The sequence below is a fragment of the Mytilus edulis genome, chromosome 8 (assembly GCF_963676685.1).
Source record: "Mytilus edulis chromosome 8, xbMytEdul2.2, whole genome shotgun sequence".
NCBI lineage: Eukaryota > Metazoa > Mollusca > Bivalvia > Mytilida > Mytilidae > Mytilus > Mytilus edulis.
Window position 1 is genome coordinate 28,270,681 of NC_092351.1, and position 18,252 is coordinate 28,288,932.

At 30.9% G+C, this 18,252-nt stretch overlaps 1 protein-coding gene across 24 annotated transcripts in view; it reads right to left on the reverse strand.

Moving 5' to 3' along the window:
* The window catches only part of LOC139485267 (neurobeachin-like), a 213,792-nt gene that overhangs the window by 174,961 nt on the left and 20,579 nt on the right, over positions 1-18,252 (reverse strand). For 13 of the 24 annotated variants that reach the window (XM_071269593.1, XM_071269588.1, XM_071269584.1 and 10 more), the window contains exons 7-26: positions 17,881-18,007; positions 15,267-15,281; positions 13,215-13,334; positions 11,148-11,294; positions 10,732-10,788; positions 10,230-10,370; positions 9,690-9,752; positions 8,325-8,407; positions 7,876-7,984; positions 6,716-6,868; positions 6,138-6,306; positions 5,590-5,732; positions 4,640-4,737; positions 4,167-4,259; positions 3,671-3,779; positions 3,227-3,308; positions 2,574-2,697; positions 2,104-2,296; positions 762-1,330; positions 127-280 (exon numbers count right to left, since the gene is read on the reverse strand). In XM_071269593.1, coding sequence (XP_071125694.1) covers positions 127-280; positions 762-1,330; positions 2,104-2,296; positions 2,574-2,697; positions 3,227-3,308; positions 3,671-3,779; positions 4,167-4,259; positions 4,640-4,737; positions 5,590-5,732; positions 6,138-6,306; positions 6,716-6,868; positions 7,876-7,984; positions 8,325-8,407; positions 9,690-9,752; positions 10,230-10,370; positions 10,732-10,788; positions 11,148-11,294; positions 13,215-13,334; positions 15,267-15,281; positions 17,881-18,007 — 2,749 coding nt within the window. Of the gene's footprint in view, positions 1-126; positions 281-761; positions 1,331-2,103; positions 2,297-2,573; positions 2,698-3,226; positions 3,309-3,670; positions 3,780-4,166; positions 4,260-4,639; positions 4,738-5,589; positions 5,733-6,137; positions 6,307-6,715; positions 6,869-7,875; positions 7,985-8,324; positions 8,408-9,689; positions 9,753-10,229; positions 10,371-10,731; positions 10,789-11,147; positions 11,295-12,563; positions 12,636-13,083; positions 13,182-13,214; positions 13,335-15,266; positions 15,282-17,880; positions 18,008-18,252 lie in introns of those variants that run through there. The other 11 variants (XM_071269596.1, XM_071269591.1, XM_071269589.1 and 8 more) reach the window with 3 other exon arrangements.

Here is an 18,252-nt window from a genome sequence, read left to right on the forward strand (position 1 = left end):
GTTGAGTTGCTGGCTTATTCAAATTTAAGAAAAATATTTTATTCTGAAGTTACATTACTATAATTATACATCGAAATAAGGATTTCAGTTTTGTTTTGAAAGGACTTGCTGTTAACAAATACTTACATTAGGTGAAGTTGAAGCTGCTAACAAGGGAAGTAATCCACCACAGGAAGTGATTAAATTGTCTGCTAGCTGAGATATCATATGTGTCACATTGACAACATACACATGGTTCTCACCAGCATTAACAAAGTCTATCACAGTCTTGGTACTATGGCTGAAAATAGAAAAAGTTTCTTTGACTTTGTAGTTACTACATATTAACAGTACCATGTGAATCTTTTTAAATCTGACTGAATCTTAGTTTTCTCGTTTGAATTGTTTTACATTTTTTCATTTCAGGGTCTTTTATAGCTGACTATGCGGCATTGGCTCTGCTCATTGTTGAAGGCTGTACAGTGACCTATAGTTGTTAATTTCTGTGTCATTTTTGTCTCTTGTAGAAAGTTATCTCATTGACAATTATACCGCATCTTCTTTTTTATATTTAGGAAATAAAAGAACAGTTCAATGGCACCAGTGTTGCACAAAGGACAATAACTTTTTTGGTTATTTCTTTTATCTAAATAAATTAGAGATGATTAAGCTTGAGAGCACTTCCATGCAATTTTCCATATAATTGTTCATTTAAATAATATCAATTTAGGTGTCTGAAGCATACATAAATGAGTTTCCAGCATCACTCAGTGAACTCCTACCTTTTCCAAACTTGTAGGTCTGTTTCTATAGAAAATAGCAAATCTGATAACAATTTCTGATGAAGGCCTGACCACCTAAACTCTGGTATTCTAAATGGTGGAGCCCTTGGTCCAGGGCTAAATATTCTTGTACTATCTGTCCTCTGTACTGAGGCCTGTCGTCTAGGACGTTCCTCAGTATCTTCAGTCTGTTCCTCTTCTGTTTGCTGACTAGGTTTTTGATTTGCACTTTCTGAGGTTGGTTCTTGTGAATTGTTTGATTTTTTACCATCAACAATATCTACCACATCATCTATAACTTCGTTTAAAAATTGTTCAACTTGTTGCTGAGTATTCAATTCTACAGTTTTCTCCCCTTGACTATTATTGCTGTCACCTCCTGATTCTGCCAATTCCTTTAAAGTAACAGTACTTTTTGGCAGAGGTTTTGCTATTTCTGCATCAGAGACACCAGATATGGTACTAACTGGGTAATGTCTTCTTTCGGCTGGGTCAATGTCATCTGTTCTTTGTTTATCATATTCCTTGTACATTCTAGACATGTGAATCTTAAAATCTACGTAGGCTACCTGTAAATGAGCATTGTACATTTTAAAAATGAACATAACTAAAAAAGAACCTTTAAAATTCAATAACTGTGTTTTTTAAGAGTATATTTACTGTAAAGAAAGGCTTTCAATATATAAATATATTTAAAAACAAGAATGTGTCCTCAGTACACGAATGCCCCACTCGCACTATCATTTTCCATGTTCAGTGGACCGTGAAATTGGGGTAAAAACTCTAATTTGGCATTAAAATTAGAAAGATCATATCATAGGGGACATGTGTACTAAGTTTGAAGTCGATTGGACTTAAACTTCATCAAAAACTACCTTGACCAAAAACTTTAACCTGAAGCGGGACAGACGGATGGACGGACGGACGAACAAACGGACGGACGGACGCACAGACCAGAAAACATAATGCCCCTCTACTATCGTAGGTGGGGCATAAAAACAGTTGCATACTACATATACATATGGAAAGGTTTTTTCTTCTTCATAAAACAGATTCCATTGTTGCATACAATTTTCAAAAGATGATTCATTGGGTTGATTCATGCATTTGACTTAATTTGTTCCTTCTTTTGCAAATTTTTGATATTGGACAAATGAATGCACTCCATACAATCTAAAAGTTTCACATTTTTGGTAACCCTAAATGAATAAATCTTGATAAATTTTAAACTGAAATTGCATGTTCTAAATTATATACCAAAACAATGTAATTGTTTAGAGTTATAACTGTGAAATTACCCATACTTTACCAATCCCTGAAATGATGAATTTTGTTTTCATACCTTTGAATGTAGAATAGCTAATGTATCTATCCAAACTCTCCATCCACCATATTCATACTTAATAGCATGGTGTAATAACATCCTAAATAATGACATCACCATGTCTGTGATTTTAGCCTCTTCTTCATTTTGGGGATAAATATAGGCAAGAGAAAACAGCCAGTCCTGCCAGACAGACATCTGTAACAGTGTTCTGAAATACAACATTAACAGATGTACTATATGCACCTTACTAATTTGATTGAGGTGTGAAAAAATATCCTTTCATTTTTAAAAGCAATTTTTTTTTAAATCGCATAAATGTGTTAGAAATACTTTAAAATGCCCCATAATTGGGCAGGCAAGATGGAAATTCTGTTCTTGTAAAAATGCATAAACATGCCTTATGTTAATAATGCTATTTTATTACTGTAAAGAGAGATAAAACAAAAACAATCTTCTCTTCATGTCCATAATTATAATATATCTACCTCCTGTTTTCTCTGTTATTATTGCACAGTATAGTAAGATCTGATAAAAACAGTCGCCTCACTTCCATTATTTCTGGTGTCATCTTACATTGTCTAATCATTGTAGCCACAACCTTTAATATCGCTGAAATTATACATGTAACTAGTAAAAAATCGGACAATATGCTATATGCTATCCAGTCCCCCTCCCCAATTATCCGTAAATTCTTATCAAAATATTATTATTTCTGTCAAGACACTAGATCTAAAATATTCATTTTCCATTCCCTGCTCAATACACGGATGTACTGCAATATTTTGACCTCTTTTTTTATATCAATCAAAAACTTCAACTTAATCGTCAGACCATATCATTCCAGGGCTTTTGTGATAAACAGCATAGGTTTTATGAATGTTTTTATTCTGAAGCATCCACATCCTAAATATCAACTCATACAAATTTGGTCAACCCCTAATTCTTTTAAATAGATGATTCAACTTCTATTCATGCCACTGTCTAAATCTTGTGTAAATTATGATAGACAGATTAATTGTGGTTTTCAACATTCTTGAATACATCATTGAGGTCATAACATTAAAGATCTACATCAAATAATAGACGATGTGATATACAATATAATGATCCAACTATACAACAATTTAACTTTACTTACAGGAATTTTCTATTCTAAAATGTGATTCAGGATCTATTTGTCTCTCTGATGTCATCTCTAAGGTAATTCTTTCAGTCAAAAGCTAGAAAATAAAATGTATCATATAATTTCAAGTCAGATGTTTGAAAATAAAATGTATCATATTATCTACTAAGATGAAAACCTAAATGCTTTAATTAGGTGGCTAAGAACATTTTCTCAGAACTGTTTTTATTGTATGGCTAAAAATAATTCTTGACACATTAACCTAATTCAATCCAACAGAACATTTTGAACATTATTCCTTGAAGTATAGTGAAAATTTCTAGATGTAATTTAATTTCAAGTACATGTATTATTTATTAATATGTATGGCAGTATATTTATAGCATAGACTTAGAAAACTAGGCAAAAGTCAAATGAAAAAACTTTTAAATATTGTACAACAATAATAACTATACATACCTCAAACAATGCATTATATGTGTTTAATGTTATCCTTTGTTCATTTAACATCAACCGTTCACCCAGTAAGGAGAACTGATTATAAGGTCCCATGCATTCTTGTTTCCTCCTGTAATGTAATGTATCATTATGTGTCATGTCCGATATAACCATAAATTATATAAATAATTACAAGAATGTGTCCGTAGTACATGGATGCCCCCGCACTATCATTTTCTATGTTCAGTGGACCGTAAAATTGGGATAAAGACTCTTATTTGGTATTAAAATCAGAAATATCATATCATAGGGAACATGTGTACTAAGTTTCAAGTTGTTTGGACTGCAACTTCATCAAAAACTACCTCGACCCATAACTTTAACCGAAGCGGGACAGAAGGACGAACAAATGGATGGATGAATGAACTAATAGATGAACGGACAGAGCAGAAAACATAATGCCCCTCTACTTTTGAAAGGTGGGGCATAAAAAGTATAATAAGCACTTAATACTTACTTGTGGGTAGCTCTCATCAAGAAAAATCCCATTAACTTTAAGGCCTGTATTCTCAATCTTTCTGACGGTGATGCTAGTAGTTTGAAACAAGTCCTAAAAGAAATATAAATATTTTAATTAATGTCTGAAAGAAAACCTGATTTATGTATTTTTTACATCTAAACTTTCAGTTTAATTTTACTATTACTTAAAGCTATTGTCAATATTGTCCATGTTTGCTTCAGATGAATTTGTTTTAGAGCTGTTCCATTAATACATGTATGATACACAGTGAAACAGCCAAGGTACTATGGTAACAGGGAAACCAAATTAGGAGGCAATTATGGAATTTCACTAATATATTCATTGTGGAAAAAATATATTTGTCATCACTTCTATCAAAATCCCTGTTTCACTAAAGGAAACTCAAAAAGTAAATATAACGTATTAAAACATGAGCACAAACTCATTTCCTGTAGAACAGATAAACTTACTTAATTCCAGCTTTCTTGTCAAATGATGGAACCATTGACATAGGATGTTCTGCCATGAGTGATGTGGTTAACTGGAGGACATCCATTAAATTATCATCCTAAAAAACCAAAACTCAATATAAAGCATATATATTATCATGATTTCACTAACAATTTTAAATAAAAACATGTGACTTCTGCCAGTTGTACAATTCTTTTTTTCATTTAAAAAAAATATCAGAATTCTGATGTGGTATTTATAATAAATTTCTAATGGAAGTTATTATTTCAAGCTTTTTATTATGCACATGCCTCCCAGCTTAAGAATTCAATACATAACATCATTTTACTTTTTGAAATATGTATACATATTTTGGAATTGTGCAACATTTGACCTGTTAATGTCAAATAATTATTTATTTGATCTGCTAATCCAAACATTTTCCTTTGTTATGTCAAAATCTTAGGCAAAACATCTGTATCTTCCAGTAATAATATGAGGCAGGCATTAACTGTGAATGGGGACGAAGTCTGTATTATTTTTTTTTAATTCAAACATGTTGATAAAAAAAAAACGGAAATACTGTAACGTTTCCGATATTGGTTCTGTTGTTAGGGATTTAGTTGTGACGTCATATTCAATGTAAACAAAGAAACGCTGTTATCCAGGTAAGGTTTTTTTCATATTAAACAACTATTAAAAAATGATTGGGTGTTGAATTCCTTCCTATATTTGTTAAGTTGATAAATATACATTTTATTCAAAGTCTCATGCAAACGATGCAAACAAGACCGGAAACAGAAGTAGATCTGAAAAAAAAAAAGTCAATGATTTTGAGTTCATTAGTAGAATGAAATTTTCCTGATTTTTTTTTTTTTTTTTTATTGATTTTTCTACTGTAATTGGGGACTTTGTCCCCATATTTAAACAAATAGTAATAAAGCCCATCAAACTTCTAAGTCAATCATACCTCATGTAAAGTAGTCAGATAGTTAAGTATACTCTGAAGTTCATCTTCCTGTACGCCCTGTCCTTTCAGTAACAACTGTTTAACATACAGTAACATGAAAGACCTTAGTTTTACTATCTCATCATAGGTGGGCCTTGGTCCATCTGAAAAAGATCATATTTTAATTCACATATACTTTTCTTAATATGAATTACTGTTTCATTTCAAAAAAATGTCTTCACTCTAAAACTTTCTTATTTTAAGAGAAAAATTTTAATCCGATTTTTTTTTGTTTCATGATAAAAATCTTATGTTGCGCTATTGGGTTATTGCCCCAAAAATATCTACTCCATCTTTACGTTTTATGCACCAAATTATTGAAGAATATCATGGCAACTTGGAAACCTCTAAAATTTGGAAAATATTCTCAATTAACATATATAACAAAACATGTTTGAAATGAACGAATTTTTAAAATTACAAACATACAAAAAACATGTTTCATTATGCAAGTATTTTCTGTTTATATATGGTTAAAATATTAAATTAAAAAAAATAAGGTAACTTACCAACACCTCTAGGAGTAATACCGCTCCTGTCTTTAGGGTTGACCACCCAGTAATAAAACTTTAATGTATGCATAGTCTGTAACACAGCACTCACACGTCTTATGTTGTTATAGATATGGCCATTGCTTATAAAATCTGTAGCTAAGTAACAATATAACTTGGTCTGTACCTGAAAAAGTAATATATTGTTTTGTATAATTTAATCTACAATGTATATTACAATTATTGCTTAATACAAATTATCAAACATTCAACCAACAAAGCTATGTGTACGAAGGTATGTGTGTGCCTACTTCATCCTTTGAAACTACAGTAAGTGTAGCCTTGGTTGAAAAAAGTATCCTGTTTAATCAAAGGAAAATATTTCAACTTTACAAAAGGACCGAGGACAAAGGCTGATGATCTTGAAGCCAACAACATCAATTTGATTTAAAAATTATGTTTACTTCTTCAAAAATAGGGATCCCCATGTATAAAAACAAACTAGAACATGTAATCTTTGGTGGTCTTTAAGAATTAATATATTTATCTAAATATAAAAGTGCCTGGTAGAATTTTCCACTAATACACAATCATACCTCAACAGAACAATGTATCCAGAGTGCTGGGTTAAATAAGATATGATCAAACAGCTGTTTCAGTAACATCCCACCTGTAGGTAAATTTACTAAGAACTGTGTCAGGTCAAGGAAATGACCTAGTACTTTAGGGGTCACATGTTCTCTGTTGGCCTGAAATATAGATAATATATGTAAGAGATAGGCTTGGATACCCCAAACATTAATTCAACTTTACCATATATTACAATAATTTAATTTTAGATGTAAAACATCTTCTGATTGGCTGACAGTTTGTTGTCTCTCAGCTCATAGACATAAGTCTTTCAGCTCATAGACATAATTTTGTCAAAATTTAAGCGTGACGTCATCATGATTTGCTCCTACTTAGAATGCGCGAGTTCTTCAGTGTGCACCACATTTTTTATACTATTTCTTCATAGACAGAAAAAACATTACAGTCATTCCTTAAATACAATCTATTGTATATGTTGTATACTACAGTCTGTCTTTTTTGTTTTCTCTCTTGGTTTAGTAGTTGATTTTTAACAGTTAACTGTGGTTTCAGATAAAATTGCTAACTCTGGTTACCTTCTTTTAAATATTAGAATTGCTAGTATTATTGCATCTGTACCATATCAAAGTTTATGATATTCTTTCAATGAACAGTAAATTAGTGGTGTAGGATAAATTTTTGAAGCTAAATATTTACCACTAAAACAGAGAAAAATTCAGACATACTCAAATATTTTCCAATATAAAGTATCAAAAATGTCCGGATTTTTGGATATCATTACCATTTACGGAGTAATAAAATGCATTTAAAAATTGAATGCTTCTTTTTGTAACTTCATTGGGGTGTAAAAGCGTTAACAGTACATTTCTACGCTTCATTCTAAAAATGTGCGCACAGTCAACTCTTTTACAACCCTAAGAAGTTACAAAAAGAAGCATTCAATACTTATAATTACGTTTTTTAGCTAGGATCATGAAAACACAATTTTTGTCATTTTTTTATTTTATTTACCTGTGCACCCCGTGTCATTATGAAGGATACATTTCATTGTGTAAAGAAGTTAATTAAGGAATCACAAGATTGCAGTGTAGCCAATCAGAATAATGTATTATAATGAAACATACATCTAATGTAATTATACATAAATATCATTGAGTTTTCTTACCTTTTCTAAGAAGTATCCAATAACCAGAAATCCTTTGTTTTGTATCATCTGTTGTTGAATGGTGACTGAACTCTTCAATAAGATACATAATATGCTCATCAGACTTTCACTGAAAAAAACAAGACATTGCAATCCAAAAAAAATAACGTTGGCAAGATTTGACAAAATCTATGGATGAAAATATCCTTAAAATTTATTTTAAGCATTTTGTAGTATTTCTGAGAATAAACTGAATTCTGAATTATATTTTCAATGCTAGTTAACTTTTTCTTTTTTCAAGTCCATCCACTTAAAATTTGATATTGAAACTTTAATAGGTTCTTTTATTTCATATGCTATTTTCAAATAAAGGTTTAAAAAACAATATTCAAACCAACTTTCTATAGTATTTTGTTTAAAATATAGTATACATTACACAGTGCTATTTGAAAACAAAATTCAATACCTACCATATAGAATAATCCACATCTGTAGGTTTATCTGATCCTCTGTACACAACTTCATCTAACTGACCAAACAAGGGGAATAACACCTGCCAATAAAGTTACTGTTGATTAGTTGGTGGTTTTTAACACAACCTTTACAAATGATGGCTATATCATGGTAAAGCACAGATTTTTGCAGATTATCTAGAGTTACTGTTCTATACAAATTTTACCTATTTATTTAGATTATTACAACTGAAAGCAATTAAAATACCAGTTTTTTCAAAACCCTCTTACCAGGTCTTTTTATCATAAACTCATGTCAATTTCATGATCAAAGTTTCATAAAATGTATCAAGAAGTTCTTTGTAAACTGTTTTATTCCAAGTCAGGTCTTAATTAAACTTTTACATTGGTGTAAAAGTTTGTGTGTATTAATCTTTGATCTGCATTAAATATTGGTCAGTAATTACCATGATAATTTGCTTAAGAAATATCATGCAAATGTCTGCTTGTGATTTTAGAGTTATGTCCCCTTTTAACAGAAATGTGATTCTGCAGTATTGATTTCATTTTTTAAAAAGGTAGTGTTTTTGTCAATACAGTCGACTCTCGTTATCTCGAAGTCAGTCGGACCAGAGAAATATTTCGAGATACACATAGTTCGACTCAAACGAAAATCGGAAGTTTGACAAACCAAGGGACACAACTCTTGCCTTACTTGGTTAAGCTAAAATAAATCATGGTGAATATGAGAAAGGGATCGATATTCTGGAATCAGATCGATGTATTTAAATGTCATGGTCTCTCATTATTATAATAGCATTATTTTTACTTATTCTTTTGTTTCAGTTACAATTTTTTCCTACTTTTTCTTGAATATAAACAATGTATCACTAATTATTTATATAAATTTTTAGGTAAACACGCGTGTAAATAGCATGTCATAATTAAATCAATACAGTGGTCAGTGACCGGAAATTTAATAACACGTGTATTGTCAGATTAACTCTTCTATCCATTTAAATCTCGGAGGTCATGTTTTGACATATGTGTATTAGTTCGAGATAGATAATGAATTTTGAATGCTTTTGTTAACCTTGGGATCGTAAATTTAGTTCGACTCAACCGAAATTTCGACTCATCCAATTTCGACTCATCAGGAGTTGAATTACGTACATTTATATGGAACAAAGTTCGGGACCACGTGAAAACTTCGACTCATCCGAAATTTCGAAAACCAAGTTCGAGACGAGAGTTAACTGTAAATAACTATAATATCCCTTTTTATACATAATTTTTAACTTATTTATATGTAAAGTGAAATTTTATGCTGAAATAATGTACGTCACAAATATCAGGACCAAGCTTCACATATAAATTACTTACCTGTACACCTCCTAAGGAATGTAAGGTACTGTGTATGGAATGTGTTATAACTGCCTTAACATCCTAAAAATAAATAACATAAAATTCATACACATTTTGTTATTTCTGAAAAGGCTGACATTGTTACAATTCTTATTCTAAATAAAACATTCATAAATTATAGTAAAAACAAAAGATATGTCTGCAAAAATTCTCCGTTCCTAAAAGGAATCAATTTTGGAAGTTAATGTGTTTTTTGTACTATTCCACATTTTCGGGTAGTTCCAGCTATCCTTTTTATGCTTTAACTTTTCAGGAAAATTAAATGCCTAGCAAATTTGAAACTAGAACAAGTATTTGTTCTTTCATAAAAACAATTGAATACTTTTCATTTTTGATCCATTATATATGTTGAATAAGATTTTAAAATATCATTAGAAAATGAAATAAAGTAAAAATAAATAGAAGGCTTTTTGGGTTTTTTTTTCAACAGGAAAATCCTTTCAATGTTATTAATCACCAACTAAGATAATATTCATACTAATTCAACAGCAAGCATACCTGTGACATCAGAGCATGTTGTACATGCACAAAATGTGTGGGATTTCCTTTTGGTGAAGATTCTAAACACAGCTGTGCATCACAAGCCATTGGATTATACATAAATACAATGGTAGACGTCAACTTTCCTTCATACAATAGCTGAAATAGAAAATATCTTTCAAAATCCTCTTATTGTGGTTCATATTTCCAGTCTTGTTTAAAAAAAAAACTAAAGATGTACTGTTTACACAAAGCCTTGTTTTTTCACATCTAAGATACCTAGTGAGTAATATTTATCCATAGCAATAGCAGATGCTTAATTGTTGCTAGTCAAGAGTTTATTGAAATCATCCTTTTTCCTTCTATTCATACAACACATTAGTACTGGTATATTTCAACATTTTAGAGTATTATAAGTATTATACATATATCACAAATAGCCAATAAACTTATTTTCCCTTGAAAAACTCAATTATTTTATTTTATGAAAAGAAACAAATTAACTTGAGTTGGAACTCACCCTTCTATTTATTTCTTCATTGGAAAGACCACTTTCATTTTCAAATCTAAACTGACTCTAAAATATAAAAGATTATATATTAAATTCATATTCCAAAGCAAATCTCATTGCAATGTCATTCATATGTCATTTTGCTTCAAGGCAGAACTGTAAATTTCACACAAAATTAAAAAAAATATATCTATTAAGAGTAAATTTCATATCCATTATTTGCAGTTTTCTTTGTCATAAAAAATAATTGTAAAGATCCAGATTCCAACTGATTTACCATGTCAGAATGTTCAGAAAAAATCCATGATTTCCTTAGAAGACAAACACTTGGGAACATTTTGTTTTGGTTATAAACTATAAATATCTTTTATGTAAGATTCCAAGGCATATATTGAAACCAGTGTGCACTGATTATGGCCTGATACCTTATAACTTGGACCCAACTGGTATACTCCATGTATCTGCTGTGGAGACAAGGCTTCACTGAACAGGTATACAGTAGACATTTGTCCACAAAACATGTGATCTGTTTCTCCTTCAGCACTTGATCCCAGAAAACATTTGTCAAATGGCTGAAATAAAAATGGATAAGATATAGAAACAATATGCTGCAAATGAATATTTATCTTTTTTTTTGTATAATAATAAATATGAAATAAGAGTTATCTCCATAAAGATGATATGAATGTACTAACTTTATAGGGACAAGACGATTCTTCTTGTTTATTTAAGTTGTTGGTTACTTACGTCAATTAATCACCATTAGTACTGTTTCTACCTATTTTATCCTTTGAAGACCCTACTTTAACCTATAATGGTATACTTTTACTAATTAATTATGACATAGATGGAGAGTTGTCTCATTGGCACTTATGGGTGCTATAAACAGTTTCGTATAAAAAAACTAGGGGTTATTCCCCAACTAAAAATAGACATGGAGGGAAGTCCCTTTTTATCAACATAATTGGTGAAACAGTATCATGTTTTTTGTATTTGGTTGTAAAGATATGTTAATTAACTTCAATTAAAACAGGTTGAATGATTAAAATAATTTAAAAAATTAGATTAAATATTCATGTTTTGAGGGGAGACAACACTGTAAACAGTCTGTTTTTTTGGCAGTGAAAATTCAAAACTTATTTGCAGCCACTGTAGCTCTTTTCGGAGCAGGCGAACGTAGCCTGAAGCATGAATTTTTTGAAAGACCAGGTAAAAATCTATGAAATTCATACAACTTTGATTATGAAAAATGTGCAGGTATCATGTCTTCAGGGGTGTGCACATGACCTGATTTCAGGTTTTTTAAGCTTAAATTAGGCAATGTTTTTCCCAGTTTCTCTGGATAAAACTTTTTTATACTATTAAAAGTACACTTTTTTTTTATTCCATTATAAACTAGAGAACATTCTGATTCCAGTGATATCTAGTTTTATACAGGTATCTTTATTAATCAGTCCACCACTAAGGGTCACTTATACATGGTCCCTCAAAATATGAGGTCATAGAAAAAAACTGTTGATTGCACCCTATACCACATCTTCTTATATCTATAGTTCTATATATGTCAGTTACTCACTATCCTTTTATTGTCATAATTTCTTGACACCCTCATACCCCATACTTATCAGCTGCAGTATTTTAAATACTAATACTTATCTTTGAACATTGACTTAATTTAAACACAGCTGGACCTGAGATTATACCAACTTACATTGCTTGTATTGACTAACCACGACATTTCTGAATGTGATTCTATGTACCATCCACATACACACGTAACTCTGACTTAAGAAAACACAGCTGTGATAATTACAGTAGAACCTTAGATTATACCAACTTACATCGCTTGTATTGACTAACCACGACATTTCTGAATGTGATTCTATGTACCATCCACATACACACGTAACTCTGACTTAAGAAAACACAGCTGTGATAATTACAGTAGAACCTGAGATTATACCAACTAACATTGCTTGTATTGACTAACCACAACATTTCTGAATGTGATTCTATGTACCATCCACATACACACGTAACTCTGACTTAAGAAAACACAGCTGTGATAATTACAGTAGAACCTTAGATTATACCAACTAACATTGCTTGTATTGACTAACCACAACATTTCTGAATGTGATTCTATGTACCATCCACATACACACGTAACTCTGACTTAAGAAAACACAGCTGTGATAATTACAGTAGAACCTGAGATTATACCAACTTACATTGCTTGTATTGACTAACCACGACATTTCTGAATGTGATTCTATGTACCATCCACATACACACGTAACTCTGACTTAAGAAAACACAGCTGTGATAATTACAGTAGAACCTGAGATTATACCAACTTACATCGCTTGTATTGACTAACCACGACATTTCTGAATGTGATTCTATGTTCCCGTCCACATACACACGTAACTCTGACTTAAGAAAACACAGCTGTGATAATTACAGTAGAACCTGAGATTATACCAACTTACATCGCTTGTATTGACTAGCCACGACATTTCTGAATGTGATTCTATGTTCCCGTCCACATACACACGTAACTCTGACTTAGTCCATCTGTTGTATACATGTACTACAGTCACCATATGCCACTGGAATTGAAAACAAAAATAGTTGATTAACATATATACATACAGTTTTATATCTTTAAAAAGTTTCTAATTGCTGCTCGTTTATGTTCATATCAGTTCATATTAATAAGTTATCATTAGGAATACTGTAAATCCATTATTATTTGTGGGATACCAATTTTTGTGGATTCTGTACATATTTTCTATAGGCTTGTCTGCAGACTTTGACAAAACAACAAAATTTAAATATCCACAAAAATGTAAACTTTTCCTCAGTCCAAAAACTTTAGTACCAATGCAAATAAACGACTCAACAGTATCATTGGAACCATGAACCTAGAAAGTGAACTATAAATATTTTAAAATAAACAAAAATGTGTCCCAAGTACACAGATACCCTATCCTCACTATCATTCTCTATGTTCAGTGGACCGTGAAAATGGTTTAAATCTCTAATTTAGCATTAACATTAGAAAGATCATATCATAGGGGACATGTTAACTAAGTTTCAAGTTGATTGGACTTCAACTTCATCAAAAACTACTTCAACTAAAAACTTTAACCTGAAGCGGGACAGACGGTAGAAACAGAGGGACGAACGGATGGACGGACGAACGAAGGGACGGACGAACGAACGGATGAACGGACGGACGGACGCACAGACCAGAAAACATAATGACCATAAATGGGGCATAAAAACAATCTAAGTTAACATAAGTGTGTGATTCTTGTTTTTATCATAGTCATTGCTGAAATGAAATAATAAATTAGTTAGTTAAACTTTTGTGTGTGTAGTTGTATTGTATTGTTGTTTGAAAAGTTGAGAAGAATAACCAAAATCCTGTATCAAAATGAATTTAATAATTACCAAATCATTTTCTTCTCTCAATAATACTATACTCAAACTTGCTTCAAAATTTGTAGTAAAATATATTAGATTGAATAGATTTTGAGTTGCAAATATTTTTTTCTTTATATAGTTCTAAATTGTAATGTTATTTCCAAATTAATGTACTTAATGATCCCACAACTTAAATATGACAGACTTCTAGTTTTAAACCACACAAAAAAGTAATTTATGTATCATGATTTTATTTGATATTAAACAGATTCACTTTTCTAACGATTAACAACAACAAAAAAGAAGAATTTATTAACTCTTGGTAACCTTGTCAACTAAGTAACACTCCACACTGTGATTTTTGTACATATATATACATTAATAACATTAATTATAAAATACTGATAGGGTTAAACAGATATATTCAGGTGTAAATTCTAGGTTTTCTCAAAACTAAATCTAGCACGGATTACAACATTAAAGTAATACAACACAAGTGAAATGTGCATGGGGACAAATAATGACTGTCCCAAAAACCTTGTCAAACAATTTTAGAACAAAAGTGACATGTTAGTAGGAATACATGTTTCTTATGACTGACAATGCAGCCAGCCACTAGGGAAAGGTCTCAGTGAAATAATGTCTTAAAGGAAAGTTAACCATGCTTCTTAATCTAGTACTTAAAAGTATTATCATTTTCCAATGGAGATAGAATAAAAAAATCATTTTAGGATTCTGCACCCTATGAAGTTAGTATATTTATAACAGTGTACCATTATAATGCAGTTCAATTATTTAAGGAGCATCAGTTATAGAAATGACAGAACGAAGATCTTTCAGAAACAAAAATGACTAGCATATCTGTTTAAGTAATTGGACTGAAATCTGGTTATTGAAGACATCTTATACTGTCAGTGAAATCTGTGCACAAATAAGAGAAGTTTTATCAAAATGCAGAGCAACTACAAGAAGTCTTTAAGCATTTCTGTTAAGCTTTCATCACATTCTGAAGTCTGTGCTTGTTAGATGATATTGCTCAATCTTTTCTTTATTTGAACACGTTGAAAACATTTTTACTACAAAGGAGTCCATACACCAAAATTAAGTCTAACCTTTATACATCGTTCCTGTAAAAATAGGTATTTTTTTTTCAGTTTTCCTTTTCTTCTTATATTTTTCTTATAATTTACCTTTAAAGGGAAACCTTATTTGGGTTTTGAAACCAAATGAATAAACAAATTTAAAAGAAAATATGTTTCAAATGATCTCCTCAAAGTTGTTTTAATAAAAAATATCTTTACTATTAATGATAGGAGAAATTACTTTCTATATACATTCAGTTGGTGTCAAGTCATAAATATAAAATTCAGAACAGAAATTATTCTGAAAGCAAATTAATTTCTACAATTTTGCAGACATTTTTTTGAAGTTTCACAATTGTTTTAGCTGTTTTTGTAAAACTAGATAATGTCAGCACAAATGCACTTGTCAAGAGCAATTTTGGGTTTCAAACTTTTAAGGGTCAGTTCACCTTTCCAAATTAAAACCAGGTGCTCCGCAGGGCACAGCTTTATACGACCGCAGAGGTCGAACCCTGAACAGTTGGGGCAAGTATGGACAAAACATTCAAGCATGATACAGCTCTGAATTTGGATTGTGATCAAATTTTTGACATTACATGGGTTTTTTTTACACAAAACAAATGCCAAGATTTTACAAATCAATTAAAGATTTCTTCTTCAAACTTTTTAAATCTAAAATTAAATAGTTGACACAGCATAGGTTTCTGACACAGAATGAATGTGGTCTAATGAACTTAAAAGGTTTTTTTTGCCTTTGAGCAAATCACTATGCTGTTGAATATTAATCCTCTCAAAAAAATGTTTGAAGAAATTTTCTTTTTATTTATGAAATCTGAAATGAGAAAAATTTAACCCCCCCCCCTTTTTTTTCACATCCCCGTTTCCCTTTTTCAAAACTGATATCAATTCAAATTTATAATGGAGTTTGCAACAATAACTACTCATTTAAATACATCATAAAATATTAAGATGTAAAAAAACTGCTTGTTATCACTGAATGGTAAAGATTATTTAAATTTATCAGTTGGTAGTAAAAAGTGTATATACATTGTATATTGTATATAACAAAGATTTAAGTTGATTCTGGACAAAGAAAGATAACTCCAATTAAAAAAAATTCTTGCTATTGCACAAATAGGATATTTCTTGCTTACTATTCTGGACAAAGAAAGATAACTCTAATTAAAAAAAAATTTGCTATTTCACAATATTGTGCAATTAGATATTTCTTGCCATTGCACAATACTGTGCAATTGAAAAGACTTGCTATTGCACAATACTTAATATAATAATTTTAGATCCTGATTTGGACCAACTTGAAAACTGGGCCCATAATCAAAAATCTAAGTACATGTTTAGATTCAGCATATCAAAGAGGCCCAAGAATTCAATTTTTGTTAAAATCAAACTTAGTTTAATTTTGGACCCTTTGGACTTTAATGTAGAAATTTGAAATTTGAAAACAGGACCAAAAATAAAGAGAATCTACATACACAGTTAGATTTGGCATATCAAAGAACCCCAAGGATTCAATTTTTGATGAAATCAAACAAAGTTTAATTTTGGACCCTTTGGACCTTAATGTAGACCAATTTGAAAACTGGACCAAAAAAACTTCAATAATCAAGAATCTAAGTACATTTTTAGATTCAACATATCAAAGAACCCAACCGATTCATTTTTTGTCAAAATCAAACTAAGTTTAATTTTGGACCCTTTGGACCTTAATGTAGACCAATTTGAAAACGGGACCAAAAGTTGAGAATCTACATATACAGTTAGATTCGGCATATCAAAGAACCCCAAATATTCAATTTTGATGAAATCAAACAAAGTTTAATTTTGGACCCTTTGGGCCCCTTTTTCCTAAACTGTTGGGACCAAAACTCCCAAAATCAATACCAACCTTCCTTTTATGGTCATAAGCCTTGTGTTTAAATTTCATAGATTTGTATTTACTTATACTAACATTATAGTGCGAAAACCAAGAAAAATGCTTATTTGGGTCCCTTTTTGGCCCCTAATTCCTAATCTGTTGGGTCCTAAACTCCCAAAATAAATACCAACCTTCCTTTTGTGGTCATAAACATTGTGTTTAAATTTCATAGATTTCCATTTACTTAACCTAAGGTTATTGTGCAAAAACCAAGAAAAATGCTTATTTGGGCCCTTTATTGGCCCCTTATTCCTAAACTATTGAAACCAAAACTCCCAAAATCAATCCCAATCTTTCTTTTGTGGTCATAAACCTTGTGTCAAAATTTCATAGATTTCTATTAACTTAAACTAAAGTTATGGTGCGAAAACCAAGAAAATGCTTATTTGGGCCCTTTTTGGCCCCTTATTCCTAAAATGTTGGGACCAAAACTCCCAAAATCAATACCAACCTTCCTTTTATGGTCATAAACCTTGTGTTAAAATTTCATAGATTTCTATTCACTTTTACTAAAGTTAGAGTGCGAAAACTAAAAGTATTCGGACGCCGGACGACGACGACGACGCAGACGCCAACGTGATAGCAATATACGACGAAAATTTTTTCAAAATTTGCGGTCGTATAAAAAACCACAAAGCTTTTACATTTCACTGGAACAAATAATCTATTTCTTGTCTATTGAACCGAACTGATGAAGACAGTATTTACCTTTCTGGGAAGAAACTCATATTTAACACAATGCTGGAAACCTTTTCCTTTGATCTTCATTGCAGTAATAACCAAGGAATTCCCTACAAAATGGGCCGAGTATCCAACGCCTTTGTTCGTCTTGAAACTATGAAATGGAAAAAAACTCATTTTATCTATTTCCTTTTAATATCCTCATATTTATTTTTATAGCTGAACTGATTATAAAATACTTAAATTGAATTAGACCCCATTTACACTAGCACAAAATTGAATCACGCTTTATTTGAATCAATGTCACTTAATAAAAAGTAGTTGTGAAATATTAAGAATTTGAAGCTTTGAGTTAAAACAAAATAATAAAACGGTTTACAATTCATTCAGTTTTCTCAT